Below are 16,216 nucleotides of genomic sequence, written 5' to 3'. Positions count from 1 at the left end.
GGCCTGCCAGAGTGCTTACCCTGGCGAGCCGCATGCTAGAGGTTGCTAACCCCTGGTGTAAATAGATACAAAGTTCTTAAGTTTGAAAAAATGTCTGAAATTAGTCTAATCTTTATATAATTCTTTTTCCCGTAAGTCTTCATTGAGAGAGGCAGAAGGATTGTTGGCTATCTTGAGCATCTCCAAACTGATAGGGTATTTTGTGAATGCAGCTAGGAAGTAAAGTGGTCTTTTTATCAGCTTAAGGCTCCTGCATGGAATGGTGACAGCATCAATTATGGGTTAGGTTTGACTGAAAGAGGAAAAGTCGGGCTTGGTTACTAGGAAGAACCCATGCCAAAAATGAATAAACACATAAATAAATAACTCCCTCTCTTTCTAATCCCTTCCCCAACACAACATTTATGGCCTGGCTAGGGAGACCCTTTATTTTTGAAGTAGTGTTGTTAAGGTGTGTAAAATACATGAAGAGATTTGTTTTAGGCAAATGCTGTTAAGTGTGTCACCTGCAGTTGATATCTTTGCCACTATTTGGAAGTACATTCTTTTATGATGTATGCAGTGGCATCACCTGAAATCTAATGGTTCTGTACCATGTCAGTGAAGACTAAATCAATTTTTTTTTAAGCACATTGGAGACCACGTTTGACACCAATGTCACTACTGAAATAAGCGGTCGCAGTATTCTCAGCTTGACTGGAAGACCAACACCTTTATCATGGAGACTTGGGCAGTCCAGTCCCCGCCTTCAGGCAGGTGATGCTCCATCAATGGGAAATGGGTATCCTCCAAGAGCCAATGCCAGCCGCTTCATCAACACTGAGTCTGGGCGTTATATGTATTCAGCACCTTTGAGAAGACAGCTAGCATCCCGTGGTAGTAACGTTTGTCATATGGACATCTCAGAGAAGGGTGGTGATGAGATAGATCTTGAAACCATCAGCATGGATGCCACTGGCTATATGAGCGATGGCGATGTTCTGGGCAAGAATATAAGAACTGATGACATTACGAGTGGGTAAGTAAAAGTAATTTGGCTCTTCGTACATAATGGAACTGTGCATTTTTCAGTCTTATACTGTTGCTTTAAATGGGTTAATTTAAATGACTCCTTAAAGGTAGCAAAGAGATTGTGCCCATTGTTAATGAGAATTTGGAGCACAAGCTCCCAGCCACACTTGAATGGAGTAGTGGCTAGAGTCTTACTCATGTTGTCTCTTTCTTTCTTTCACACTTAAATGAGAAGTTTCTGTGTTAAGTTCTGATAAGCATCCCAGAGCTGGGATGCTTAGCTGAATCTCTTGAATCGACCAGCCTGACCTAGAACTCTCTTATAGGAAGAGCCTTTTCCATGGAGTTTTGGCACCTAAGGTCTAGACGTAGATGGAAACAGAACCTCAAATTGTTAGACGTATTTGAAAATATTAGGGGGTAAAATCCCAACTTTTTTCAAACTCCAACAAAATTTTAGTTTGGAAAAACATATAAAATTAGACTAATCTTTATCAAATCTAGTTGAGTTGTAATCAAAATTTCAGGTGAGAAAAAAGAAAGGATTTGTATTTTAAGTGAATTAGTCACATATTTCTAGTAAATGTTGAAAAGTGTGTATGTAACATAGGTTCTTCTCTCTTGCGCCATTTTCAGGAAAGCATCCGTACACAGCAAATCACTTAATCACGTGCTTAATTCTTCTTGAAGTCAGTGGGATTTTATCACAATTAAAGTAAGGCACGTTTTAGTGTATTCCTGAAAAAGAACATACTTGTGGGGATGCTTAAATGCTTTTCTGACTTAGGTCAATGCTTGTCAGATGTTTGCTGCAGTGTTCACTGTCCCCACAAGATGGTGAAATTGTGGCATTTTTTACGTTGCAGCTGAAAGTATTTGCTGCATATCCCAGTGATTTCTCTGAACTTGCAGTAGAAAGTCCGTACATTTTCGGATCACCAAAGGGACGTGTTTTTACATTTCAGTGAATGGGGAAAAAATTAGTATGCAAGATGCAACTTAAAAAACAAATAGATGAAAATGCAGGAATTCTAAATGATGGACAATTATTTAAACTTTGCATTTCTTTGACTGGGAAACTCATTTTTATGTAAATATATCAACACTTGATTTATGTTACAAAACTCAAAATCATTGATCTGAAAATAATTTTTTTATAACTAGTCTTTTCCTTTTTTGGGGGCAACATTACATCTTTTTTTTTAATCTTTAACATTTTAGTATTGTTTATAGTAGCATTGGCTTTGTCAGAAGGCTTAGAGCCTCTTACTGAAACAGAAAGCTAGAATCCAGCTGTTTGTTTGCCAGTATGCAACCATTATTATGAAACAAGGTTCAGCAAATTTAACCACAAAGGACCCTGGAAACCTTCAATTGACTCTAGTCTACCAGAGAGTTTGGAAGTTTTGCTTACATTTTCTTTTTTCCTTTAGGGATCATATACTAAAGAATCCAATGAGAAAGCTGTTTGATGGAGATGTAGTAAAGTCTCAATTTTATATAAGGAACTATTAGTTGCCAGTGTGCAAAGACACACATTCCTAAAATCACCGATGTTTACACAAAATAAAGCAGCTTATGCCTTTGTTTTGCAATGTTTATTATGCTAAAAGTTACCACTCTTTCCTCAAGACAAACGACCTTCACCCAAAACTGGATTTGTAAAATTGACAGGAAGAGAGTGAAAATGATTTTGACTATTGCTGTGGTTATTATAAAAGACCTAGTGCAAGATGTGTGGGTTCTAGATAGTGAATGTAATTTGAAGGGAAGGGCTGGTTTTAGCTATATAGGTGAAAGAAGTTTGTTCTCATATGGTAAAATACCCCTGTGTAGAGGGAAGACCGACGCACCACCTTAGTCCTACTTGGGCCCTATTTTGAGAATTTAATTGGTGTATGGGTCTAGTGCTGGCCCTCTGAACATCTCATCTATAGCAAGTCATGGATTATGATAGGAGCGGACAGTAACAAGTTTAAGGAAAAAACATCTATTCTCTCAGATTATACCTGCTGACAAGTAGGGTAGGCCTGTCCAGTGAAAAAGAATGACCTTGGTAGAACTATGGTTTTCTTTATCTTTACACCTTTTTCACAATATTAATGAGCCTGTCTGCAGAGATCTGTCGTGTGTTCTGAACCATGCGTATAAGGCTACTGTGTGTGGCTCCATCTAATGTTTCGCTTGGGAAGTTAATTTCTTTATCTGAACTGAAAATTGTCCTCAGCAGAATCAGAAGCTGATATTGCCAGCTTCAGTACCTCACGCTCTAGAAGTTCATCTTACAAACAAGGATATAATTATGAAAGACATAGAAAAAAAGGTTTAAGGTCCTGGATGTACATTTCCAGAGACACTAGTGACTGTATAGATCTCCACATATCATTTTTTACTTTGTACTAATTGGTCACCCTGCACTATATAGCAGTGAACCTGCTGAAGTTCAGAAATATAACACTAGCCTTTAAAATATTGAATAACAATCTAGAATGGAGCTCACATGAAATAATAAAATAGATTAAAATTTAGTTTTACCAAGCATTTCTCTCATTTCAGGTATCTCAGCATAATAAGTACCAGTGGTAGCATTACTGCATAGGCCAGTAGAGCAGCCATTATGTACTCAGCAAGAGCTCACCTGTAGTATTGTATATTAGAGCCTATTTAATTGAGGGAGACAGAATATGAGACAAGACTCTTATCTGCTACAATTTTTCAAAAGTACTGTGGGATCATTGCCTTTTACTCCGACAGCCAACCAAAGACTGATAGAAAGGACCTCAGTTTCAAGCATAGGATCAGAAGCATGGCGGTATATAAATGGCATTTTTCTTTCTAACGTAGATGTGTCCTTAATGTAGTGAATCATGTTTGCTGCCCTCGCTGACTAAAATGTTTTTATTTATGTGAACAGTGCGGACCCAATATAAGTATGCGAGAGTGAGCTGGACTCTTTTCTGGCCCACGTAGCATTAGTGAGCTAAGTTCCATTGACAGAATCTTTATTATTAGTGATGTCAGAGCCAGAAGGACTAGGTTCACTTTGAGATAATTTATCAAGTTTGAGGTCTGAGCAGTTGGCGGACAAAAACCTACCATATTTACTTACAAGTGTGTGCACATTTGAAGTTTGAGCAGTCACAGAGACAATGCACTACCACACATTGCTGACTTTGGAGACATTCTTCAGAATATAATCACATGGGAAGGTTTCATCAGAATGGAGGCAATCCTCCAATACTGCATTGAAATGACAGCACCGGATATGATCCTGGTACCAACTGGGGGACTTGAACCTTCTGTCTTGGAGGCGAGGGTGTTACCCTCAGTGAACCCTACTGACATCTAATAATGCTGGATTACTGTCTTCAGTAAGAAAAGATTGTTTTGTAACTTCAGTGTTATGAGTCATCTTCCCTGATGTGAGTTATTCACAACAACAGAAAATGGGATAGCGGTGTATCTCAATGGGACAAAGGTAATATAGGATCTAGAAGTGAGAGAGCTTGCTTTTAAAGACAGCATTGATGTGGTTTGCTGCACAATGGCTCTTTAATATAAACTGGAGGACAAATGAGCCCAATATTTTCCTAAGTTATGCTACAGAATGTAGAAAACAGCACAAAAAGGCATTTATAGCATGAATAGCCCTTTTTTAGTTGATATACATTTCACTTTGTCATTTTCAAAATTGCTGCAATGCTGTAGTTTGAAAAACCTTGGGTCTGTGTTTTTACTGGCAAACTGATAGGAAAGGAAGCCAAAATATTTGTCACAGCCAAAATAAATCATTTTAGCCCTGGTTCCTGAGGCTTTCTTTTAAATGCACCAGGTCATGGGAAGTTCCATTTTTCCTGCCTTCCAGTTCTGTTCAAGAAGGGTTCTGGCAGAAATTAGTATTGATTTCATAGGGATAGAAAGAGTGCCATTCCTTACGGCCTGATCTAGCAGAAAAATCTTTGCTAACCTAGGAAGATCACAGGTGCTGGATCTGCAGCAGGCTGACCCATCCAGGGGAGAAATTGACTTCTCCTGGAAACCAAAAAGTTGACAAAACAAAGCAGCAGTGGGGTAACTTGAGTTTTCCTGGAGTGGGGAGCAAACAAGATCCTGTATCACACTCCCTGTTTTATTAACTCCTATTGGCTGTGTAGCTCCAGGCTTTTCAGGCCTTGATGTGAAATAATTCATTACCTCTAGGTGGGCTTGAAATCATGTAACCTATCTACTTCAAAACCAAAGCAGTAGTTTTAGGGAGACTTTTAACCTCTCCCCGATCTGAAGAATGCTGCTAACTGGAAAGGGCTTGTGACCTGATGTGAGGATCCACAAGTCTTGAACGCAGGTCTGCGAGCAGCCTTGACATCCCAACCACCATCTGGCAGTTTGCTAGTGACTGATAAGCAATGTGTCACTGCCCAGGGGAATCCTGATTGTACAAGTGCCTGGTTCTACCAATTGGTCCAGCTGCGCTGTTTAAACCAGGAGGCGACACAGGAGATTGTCTCTGCATCTGAATGAATTCCTGTCTGGCTGCTACATAGGACCCTGCCTTCTTGCTTGACTCCTGAGCTCTGCTTTCATGACTTGTCCCTGATTCCCTGCCTGTTGCCATTTCTTGCCTTCCTGTCTTGTTCCTGATCCCTGCTCTTGTCTCCAGCTCTGACCCATGGCTTGACTCCTGACTCCAATTCCAGCTCTGACCCTTGGCTCGACTCCTGATTCTCACTCTGGCCCTGATCCTTGACTTAACTCCTGGCTCTGAGCTTTCGCCTAACTCTGACTCCTGCTCTGACCACCCAAGTCCTGGTTGTGACACCCCCATCCTCCCCTTGATTTTGGTTTAATTGTCAAGAAAGGGCAATTTACCCCAATCTCCCTTTTGCTAGGATGTTCATTTTCCTTCCATATATGTATGTATGAATTTATTTGTGTGGTTGTGCACATGCACACACATATTGGGAGGTGATCCCTCTTTGCTTATTTGAGGCTTTGTTGTTTCTAATGATCTTCCTACAAGGATTGTGAAGTGAGGATGTAGAGCTGAAGTGGAGGGAAATTCAAAAGGAGAACAGGTTGGGGCAGTTTGGGAATTCAGGCTTTCTCATGGCCTGCTGTCATCAGAATTAAACAGGCCCACAGATGGGGAATTGGGAATGGCATTTTGGCTGGCCGATTGTCTATCTGGTGCAGGATCCTTGGAAGAGTTGTACCCACATAAACTACATAGGCCAAAGCAATCACTGAAGCTGAATTTTATCACAAGCTGAATTTTAATGCCGTGTCTGTAGTACAGCAGATTAAGAGTGCCTTAGTAGAGAAGTTAGTGAGAGGATGGATTTGCTTAGGTGTTGAGTAACATGAACAAGATTTTTATGTGATTCTGACACCTCTATTGATTGATATTGCAGTATGCTCTCATTGCCTATCTAGTTATTGTCTGGAAGGCATCTTAAATTCTGAAGTTATTTTTCATTTGCACGTGGCTTGTCAGTCCTTCATTAGAGTCGAGGTGAGCACATTTATTGGAGAAGGAAAAGAAGGACTTATATATTTCACAAGAAGTAAGAAAAAAGTTCTTGCTAATAACGGTTGCTTTCTTACCTGTTCATAAAAATTATTGCTGCTACAGATTGCTGCCAATGAGAAGTAAGGGGAGGTGAGCTGGTGAAGATTAAAACAAGAACCTATTTGACTTGAGCATTATTTGAAGTTCAGTTGTCTCTCTTTCCTCAGCATTTTTCACTGTTTTGTGTAGCTGTGTAATTCTCAGTTTCTGATGGCACTAGAAGCATAGGTGTTGCTGTTTAGCATGAGAAGCCTGTTCCAGCACTGTAGGATTTAAGAAGACCTACATTCAAACTTCTTCTTGTGTATCCATTCTGCAACTCTGAACTTTTTGCTTTCTACATCTCAGCATGTGTACGTGCCGGTTAAACTCATTCCCTGAATTAGAATACGAAGCCCTGGTCTACATTACAAATTTATGTCAGTGTTACTACTTACTTACTATTTTCCACACCCCTGAGTGACACTGTTATACTGACCTAGCCCTTGGGATAGACAGTGCTATGTCAAGCCCTAACTCTTAAAATTCACTTCTGAAAAAAACCATGAGTGTTGAACTGGCAGCTGCAAAAATGCCTTCACTTTTCCAATAAATTTAATAACCAAAAGCCTGTGCTCTAAAGGCCCAGTCCAAATGCCCCTGAAATCAATATTAGTCTTTCCTTTGACTTCGGGGGCCCTAAGGTGGAATTTTCCTCTGGGTCACACTGCACATTTTGGTTCTGGTTTGTGCCATATCTGTGCAAACTCTGAAAGCACTCAAGGATGGGACCATGTCTTCCTTTATATCTTTTACAGAGCTGAGCCCACTGCTGCCACTCAACACATAATAAATAACGATAATAAGATGGAGTATAAACCATCAAAATCCTGCATCCAAACACTCCTCATCTTTGGGGTGTTTAAAATACAAATATGGATCAAGGTCCAAATTTTGAAGCCTGGGCCAAATTGCAATGTTATGGCCCATTGAGTACAAGATAAACTTTGTAACCTTTCTCATATCCATGCTCTGTACCTTGATTGATCAAATTAATTTCACTGGTTTGGTCATTTCATTAGGCACTGCAGATTAAATGGCTTAGCATGCACGATAGGACTTGATCTAAGTATGAATAATGAATGAAGTTGAAAACTACAGGTTCCTTATATGGCTGCAATACTCCAACATGATGAATAATCATTAGAATGTAATTTGTTATATTCTCCCTTTCTCTGAACTTTCTTCTGTCATGTAGGAACAGGCTTCTTATATTTTGATCCTTTTAATACTGTGATACAGTAAATACTGTGAGGGTAGGTAGTTAATTGATTTCTTTATTTTTTCCTGTGCTAGCCCAAGGAGTTCTAAGTAGACTTAGAACAACTCAGCCTGCTGTCAGTGACCTTTATGAAATGGCATTAGGAAATTCTGACTTCTGACTCCTCAGAGAACAGTTCTGATATCCAGTTTTGGATGTAGGGAATTGTGGCTGTCCCTGTGTTGTAAAAATGAAAAGACCAAAAATAAGGAAATATTTAAATATAAAGTAAATCATGCCCTGAGAGCCATGCCTAAAAAGAAAATAAATAAAATATTACATGAAAAAGCTATTCTGAGAGTGTTAATATTACCCGTTTAAGCATGCAAGTCAGCAAATGTCAAAGTTAATGTTTCACACTCAACATTAACTCTCTCTTGTGAATAACAACACAGTTTTTAATCAGTTATGACAAAGTCCTTCACATGTAATACAATTGGATATCACAGAGCTTTTTCTACAACTCTAGGGCTCCGTCCCAGAGGCCTGAAGGCATAGTGCGTAACAATAATAGATCCTTAAGATACGACTACGCTGCAGAGAAAAACCTGCATCAATAAGTTTCAGAACCTGGGTCAATTGACTTGGGCTTGCGGATTGTAAACAGACTTGACTTGGTCTCATAGGACTTGAGCTGTGGGGCTAACAATGACAGTGTAATATTCCTGCTGGGTCTGCAGACTGGAGTCTGAGACCTCCTTTCTGGGTTTCAGAATCTAGGCTCCAGCCCAAGACTGAATGTCTACACTGCCATTATTAGCTCCACAGCTCAAGTCCCATGAGCCCATGTAAATTGACCTGGGCTGTGAGGTTCGGTGCGGGGATGCGTTTGGTGTTTTTTTGTTTTTTGCAGTGTAGAAGGGTACGTCTACACTACCCATCAGATCAGCAGGTGGCGATCGATCTATTGGGGATCGATTTATCGCATGTAGTGTAGACGTGATAAATTGATCCCGAATCACTCTTCCATTGATTGCTGAACTCCAGCTTGGCGAGAGGCAGAAGCAAAGTTGATGAGTGGCGGCCATTGATGCCGCACTGCAAGTACGCCAAGTAAGTGATTATAAGTCGACCTAAGATACGTCAACTTCAGCTACACTATTCTCGTAGCTGAAGTTGCGTATCTTAGCTCGATCCCCCCTCACCCCTCAGTGTAGACCAGGCCTTTAGAAATCAATGGGACTACACATTTTAGGAAGTACTATACCAAGTCATAAATGTTTGCAGGATCCAGACCCTTAAATAACTTAATTGGAATTACCAGACTGCACAACAGTCAGGAGTAGGAATGTCTTAGCCAGTAACAGCCAGAAAATCCCTTTTCATTATGGGAAAGAGGGAAGAAGCCCACCAGGTAACACTGTGGCACCTGGTTTCCAATGCCCATGTGGGCTTTCTGCTTCTTCTCTCTCTGGTCCCTGGTCAGAGTGAAGCTGTCTCAGATCTTTCCCAGTTACCCTCAGATTGGCACTATGCCATAAAAACAGAGTCTTGGGGGTTCTCTAACATCCACCCACACCAACTTTCCCAGGGATCCCCAGCCCCTCAGCAATTCCTCTTTCAGACTCACCCATACCAACTCCCTCCAATATTCTGGAACCCAATGGCTTTGCCAGGACCTTGGGCTGTGGTAGCAAGCCCATAAGCCAGGGCCTTAAGCTCCCTTCCCCAAGCCTCATTTGATTCTGACCTGTTTGGGAAATAGTTTCCTACCTGCCCAGCAGGTTTCTGGGGGCAGGGGGAAATCAATTACCTTGTTCTCAGCATTGAGAAAAGTCACATATGGAGCTGCACAAAATTTGTCAGGTGGGAATGGGTTACACTTCTGGAAGGGGCGGGGGAGACTTGGTTCATAGTCCTATCCAAGAATGCCACAGGTTGCTTTGCCTTCTCTACAGCTGGGACTGAGCAGGCTGATACTTACTCGGGATATTTGTACACTTTAAACGCTACAGCAATGCAGCTGTACTGCTTCACTGTAGACACTATCTATGCCAACGGGAGGGTTTCTCCCATCCGTTTAGGTAATTCACCTCCCCAAGAGGCAGTAGCTAGGTCGACAGAAGAATTATAGTGAAGACCAGGCCTCAGGCACCTGTCATGCCATAGGTGGCTAGGACATGGCAGCTGCCTGTATGAGGCTGCCAGGGGAACGCCTGTCCTGTCTCCTGTCCGACCCGAATGCGGGTTCGGTGGATTTTTTGATTGAGTGAGGAAAACCAAGACCAGACAGACTGAAAAGTCAAAACACCACGTGGCCGTTTATTAACAGGGAAAAAAATCACAACTTGGGATGAGGAGGAGCTATTAGAACAAGAAACCTTTACACAACCTAAAACAAGCTATTTACATTCATTAACACATAACCAAATACTTCAAAACCAACTGCTCTTGTAAAAGGTAAACAAATACACCAAATTAAATGATCTGTGTGCACACTTAACCAAATATCATTATCAAATACACCAAATTAACTTCAATAGCAGTTATTATAACAACTCAATCCTTAGATACCATATATACATAACTTACATAAACTTATAACAGGCAGCAGCATATTGCAGTTGTATACAAATAAAAAGGGGGAAGAAGAGAGAAAAGACTGGCCAAGCACAGGAATTAGAGGGCAAAGTTTTTTAAACCGTATTCCAGGCGCAGCTGACCAGCAGTACAGACACCAGAAGGCATACCGAATCCGTTGGGGTAACAATGAAAAAATAAGCACCCTCCCGAGGCTATCCAGAGAGACCCCGCTAAGGTGGTTTGATCAGGTCCTTCAGTGAGTAAGGCACTGATACTCCTGCAGATCCTGGCACGAGCATGGTTTTATTCCAGGGACTATTTTTACACCTGGCAAAAATTTGATTGGTCCCTGCTCCCCCACCCTCCAGGTTCGAGTGTTGCCCCCTACGATGGGCAGATTTTGCACACTGGCCACACTAAAGCTATAGAAGCTGCACTCAGCAGCACTAGCATAGACAACCCTAATCCGACCCTTTGAACTGCATTATGATTGGTCAGATTGGGCCCCTTTGCTCAAGGCACGCTGGTGTTATGCACACAGCACTAACCTGACCCCTGGGTTGCTAGGCAGAAGAGCAGGAGACTGCACACGACACTAGCCTAACCCCTAGGTGACCGGGTAAAAAGGTGGGAACCTGGACACGGCCCTCTAAGGTTGCACACCGCACTACGGTGCTGCACACAGTGCTAGTGTGACCTTTAGATGACCGGCAATTGGCCATACAGACGCCATGTCAGATCAGAGGCCTTAGGGCTGCGACATGCCCCCGTGGCCGATTGGCGGTCCATCACGAGAGGGTCAGCTCACGCCTAGGAAGGGGGACGAGCGTAGGGAAAAAAGACCAAATTACAAAAAACCAAGAAAAAGGGAGAAAATTTAGACAGGGGTCTTGGTCTCTGACTGGTCATCAGCTGACTGGAAGGCAGAGTACGTAGCTTGAATAGGAAGCGCAGACACAGATCTAGTAATTAAGGCTTTAGTACATGCAAGGCTTATCAGAAAAATAACAATCACAACTGCTGCAGTAATCAGCCAATTCTTAAAGGATTGTGCCCATTGTCCAAGTCCCCAGCCAGATAGAGTGGTTTGCCACCAGTCCCAAGTTTGGTGTTCCTCGCGGATCCGGACCGCCAGAGATGATAGCTGTTGGGTGATGGCAGAGAGGTTGTTCCATCCAGGACGCAAACAGAGGCAACACTGTCCTTTGAAGCGAGAGTCCAGATTCTCGAACGCTTCACAAAAGTCCTGGCGGAGCAGGATCTGTAGCATGAGGCGATTCTGCTCGGCATATTCAGCTAGTACAGTAAGGGAGTTATCAACCTGCTGAAATCCAAGAGCTGTAAGATTAGCAATCATCTCTAAATTTATTGAAAGGTTTCGAAGCTGACCAAGAGTAAAAGCATAACTGAGAGGATTAAACTGCACATAGCCCCAAAAGAGGGTTTCAGTGGCAGATTTTAAACGTGTCCACCATGTAACTTCACTTTTTTGTGGACCAAACGCAGGCGGAGGTCTGTGAAAGACGCCTCCTCCTTTAATGAAAACTTGCCCAAGAGCACAAATACCCTTGGGAAAATGAAGATGACTATGGGCAATACCACGACCACATAGCCAATAAATCCCTGAAGGGGAATACAGGCCAGAAGTAATTGAGGACATATTCCTCTTGCTTACAGCTATGGGGTCGAGGACAACTGCAATCCGGTGACAATGCGCCCAATCAACGGCTCTGAGGCGAACTGTTCGCCTTTTGGTAGTAGAGAATACGAGGGGGAAACTAGACAACCATGAAGTAGCATTAAAAACAGTAACAGGCACATTAGACTGATTAAGTGTGGCTAAAGTGGACTTAAAGGCTTGACAATACCAGTTAGGGGAAGTTGGCTTTTGCCAATTGGGTTGACCATCACAGTCGTATTGCTCACCACACCACTGACAAGGAGGTGGGGGCATGTAAAAATGAGAACAGTTGGGATAGTCTCCCCAGGAACGGATAGAACCAGGACCCAAAAACACAAAACAAGGACTGGCAGGAGGATTGAGGTTATACACGGAAATAGACGTGCTAGGGGTCTTAAATTGATCTGATTTAGTAGAATTGCAAGTAAACAAATGTCTCCAGGGCCAGTCGGATTCACTACATTGTGAGATAGGCTCTTCACGAGACACATTTTTGATGGGGATAAAATCAAGAGAGAAAGGGATCTGCCCAGGAATGGAGAGAGGGTTAGAGCACACAATGCAATAGTGGTTAGGGGGAATAGAGGAAACATCGCCTGAGTTAGCGGTCAGGAGTTCCTGCCGAGCGTAGGCCAGGATCCAGTTCACAAGGGGATTTGGCTGTGGATGCGGCAGCTGCAAACAAGCCTAAAACAACAGGTCCCGTTATATAGATGCCCCCCCACCCTTTGGTACGAATTTATTGCATTTCAGTGCTAGAGCAGCAGTTACACACTGATACAAATAATAACGAAGTAGAAAGTATGATTTATATCTTAAACAATATTTATAAAATGATATATATAAAGTCAAAATATGATAGCTAACTAACAGAAACATTTGGGGGCACATGCCCCCCTGAGTGCCGGCTAAGGCTAAGCATAGTGCGAAATCTGCATTAGCATGGTGAAAGGTATCTTTCCCATGAACCCCATTTCTCCATTCCCACCCTAGAGGGAGTTGCGGTAGGAGAGCTGCATTAATTCAGAGCCCAAGGAAAACACTAAAGACATCCCGACTTTCATGTTATCAAAAAACACACAGATAAAACTAGACCATTGCAGTCTCCAAAGAGACATGACTACTCTGTAGAACGATTTGGCCCAGTAAGCCCGTCTACCAAGACCTGAAAGGTCGTTAATGATTCACATAGCAACTATGCACCGAAACAAGTGATTAAGAACCAGAAATAATGAGTTTACCTTAAACAATATTGTTTGAGAAATTATACATTTAAAGTTAAAATATGATAGTACAGTAAAAGAAATCTTTGGGGGCACATGCCCCACTGACCTAACTACGACTGCCGGCTAAGCCAGTTATGATGTACCAATTGAGTTTCTGACTGACCAGTACACACGACGTGATAGGTATTGGGAAAGTGGCCAGGCTTAGACACAACAGCTGGGACAGGTTGTGACCGCCCAGATGCCACTGGGGTACATAACCATACTGGCTCTTGGGGTTTGAAAATCGGTTTCCAAGGTGGGGGTGGCTCTGGATCAATTTCTGGCCAGCGGCTATAAGCTGCATTTAGAGTGATAAGTGCCTGAGGTAGAATTAAATGCCAGCCCTTATAGTCTGGCCTTCCAGTAATGGCACGGGGTTGTCTTAAGAATCCCAATGTGATGTTCCACAACACCGTTGCTATGGGGCTGATAAGGGAGATGCACATGGAGCTGAGCGCCCCACTTAGTAACTAAGTCTTCAAAGCTATGACTGGTAAATGGAGGGCCTCCATCAGTTTGGATTTCAGAGGGAATTCCCCTGGCTGCAAAAACTTGGAGTAAGGCTTTGTTAACTGCCAGAGCCGTGGATTTTTTCAACGGCAAGCAATGAATTTGCCAGGAACCTAAATCTACAACTACTAACCCCTTAGGAAACAATTTAGCCCCAGGTAAAGGGCCAATCAAGTCTAATTGCCAATAGTATCCGGGTCTGAACAATTGAGGGTCGAGAGCCCCATGGGCAACAACAGGGCTGGACGTATAACGAATCGCTTGGCACTGCTGGCAAGCGCGTATAACAGTATTGCAGTGCTCACGGGTCAAATCCGATTTACGGTGCCCGTGTACCGTGAGAATTTGATGGAGAGCTCGTCCAGGCAAGTGTCCCCATTCCTCATGCATCCATACCAAGAAAGGATCCAGAGGGTTAATAGAAGCAACAGAAGACATCTCAGGGTTGCTAGAGGTTTCACCCTTAAAAGCACGGAGACGCTGATCAAGGGCAGTATGGAGTGGATTACTATCTGGCCGGTGAGAAGGACAATGGTAACAAACCAGGGTAATTTAGTCTTATGCATAAGAGTAAAGACTTGTTCCCACAAGTCCTCGTGGGCCTGTGGCTGTCTCTCTCGAGTGAGGATGGAAACCCCATAGGCAGAATCAATACCGAGGACAACCTGGGTACGGGGATGGGCATAAGCAAGGTGGGAGGCAGCTAAAAGTATCCCCTGCACTTCAGCTAGCTGGGCTGAAATATGACTTGGGAGAAGTTCAGTCTGAAATACATCACATGGCTGACAAAGGATACGAGCACGGGGGGAAGGAACCATGCCCCCGTCAGATACAATCCATAGCTCAAACACGCTAAGCTCAGCCAAACTGAATTCTTCCTCAACTAGGGAACTAGAACACAACGTCCACAAGCTAAAAGCTTCCTGTGCCATAAATACCAACTTTTCCCAAGTGGCTGTTGAACCATGAAACTGAGGGGCCGGAGTAAATGACAACCAGGGAATAAGCTGCACATGAGGACCTTGGAGCTTACCATGAGCCAATTTAGCCCAAGGGGCAACTAGTTTGACTCCAAGAAGCATGTGCCCCACCGACCCATACCTATACTCCGGACCATTAAAGGTGTGGGCACTGTGGTACACTGGGTAGTTATCCTGGGTGATCGCGGCGCTTACGCCGTGGGTCACAATAGTTAGGGTAATAAGGATTGGATCTTTAGTCTCCCACCGATATAGGATCGGTTTAGAATGAAGCCAGGCTGCCAAGCTATTTAAAGCCCGATCGGCTTCATTGGTCCAAAACAATTTTTTGCTTTTTACAAACTGCTGAATGGTGAAAAGGGCATTAAGTAGGTCAGCTGGAAGGAAGGCTCGGTGGTAATTAAAAATCCCAAGGATTCTCTGGATTGGTTTGCCGGGGGGGGGGGGGGGGGGGGGCGGGGGCGTGAATCCCCACCTTAAACTGAGGTTGTAGCCACTGGTATGAGGAGTGCTGGAGGATTCCTTCCTCAACATTAAACCCCCAAAACTGAAATGAAACTGACGGCTGCAAACAGCTTTTGGGCTTGTTAACTTCCCACCCATCATTATTTAAGGCCTGAAGGACCTGACCGGTAAGGGTTTGGACGGGGCCGGGGCGATGACCACAGATAAGAATGTCGTCCATATAATGGACCACTTGGAATTCAAGCGGAGGTGAAATGACCTGAAGGGTTCGGGTTAAGGCTTCAGTGGCACAGGCGGGTGAGTTTCGGTACCCCTGGGGACAGACTTGCCACTGATATTGTGCACCTTCATATGCAAAATTAAGAAGTCCTTGTGGGTCGTGGAGCGGTATTTGATAGAACATGTCTTTAAGGTCAAGGGTACATGCCCACTTGGCCTGCCTGTTAAATAAGATCCGTTCAATTGTAAGTAAGTCCCACGGACTGGCAAAAGCAACAGCTTCAATATGCTGATTAGCCGACCGATAATCAATAACCATACAGTACTCGTTAGGTTGATGGGGCTTTGGGATGCCCCAGGTGCTGGACAAGTATCGGCTCGTGGAGACGTGCCGAATACGCTGGGTGCTTTCAAGCCGGGCTAAGAGCTGGCTAATGGAGGCCTTTCCCTGGGGAGGAGTGGGGATAGGTTGGTATTTCCACGGGGTTGGGTTACTTGCACAGGGTTCGTGGGGACTGCTGAGTGGAGTGACAAGTAGGGCGTCAACAACAACCGAGGCCAATTTAAAAGCCTTTAATTCGTTTATACCAAGAATAGCCTGGCTTCCCAGGAGAGCAGTAAACTGGACAGGAGCGCCCCGAAGGGTGGCTTTTACTTTGACCTCAGGTCGGAGATCAATGCTATTAATTC

At 43.3% G+C, this 16,216-nt stretch overlaps 1 protein-coding gene across 2 annotated transcripts in view; it reads left to right on the top strand.

Moving 5' to 3' along the window:
- Positions 1 to 16,216, top strand: part of NAV2 (neuron navigator 2) — a 364,005-nt gene that overhangs the window by 215,609 nt on the left and 132,180 nt on the right. For both annotated transcript variants that reach the window (XM_032794565.1, XM_032794560.1), the window contains one exon: positions 629 to 1,018. In XM_032794565.1, coding sequence (XP_032650456.1) covers positions 629 to 1,018 — 390 coding nt within the window. The remainder of the gene's footprint in view (positions 1 to 628; positions 1,019 to 16,216) is intronic.

This window comes from Chelonoidis abingdonii, chromosome 4, assembly GCF_003597395.2.
Source record: "Chelonoidis abingdonii isolate Lonesome George chromosome 4, CheloAbing_2.0, whole genome shotgun sequence".
In the NCBI taxonomy this organism is placed as follows: domain Eukaryota; kingdom Metazoa; phylum Chordata; order Testudines; family Testudinidae; genus Chelonoidis; species Chelonoidis abingdonii.
This window is presented reverse-complemented; position numbering and strand designations above follow the sequence as displayed.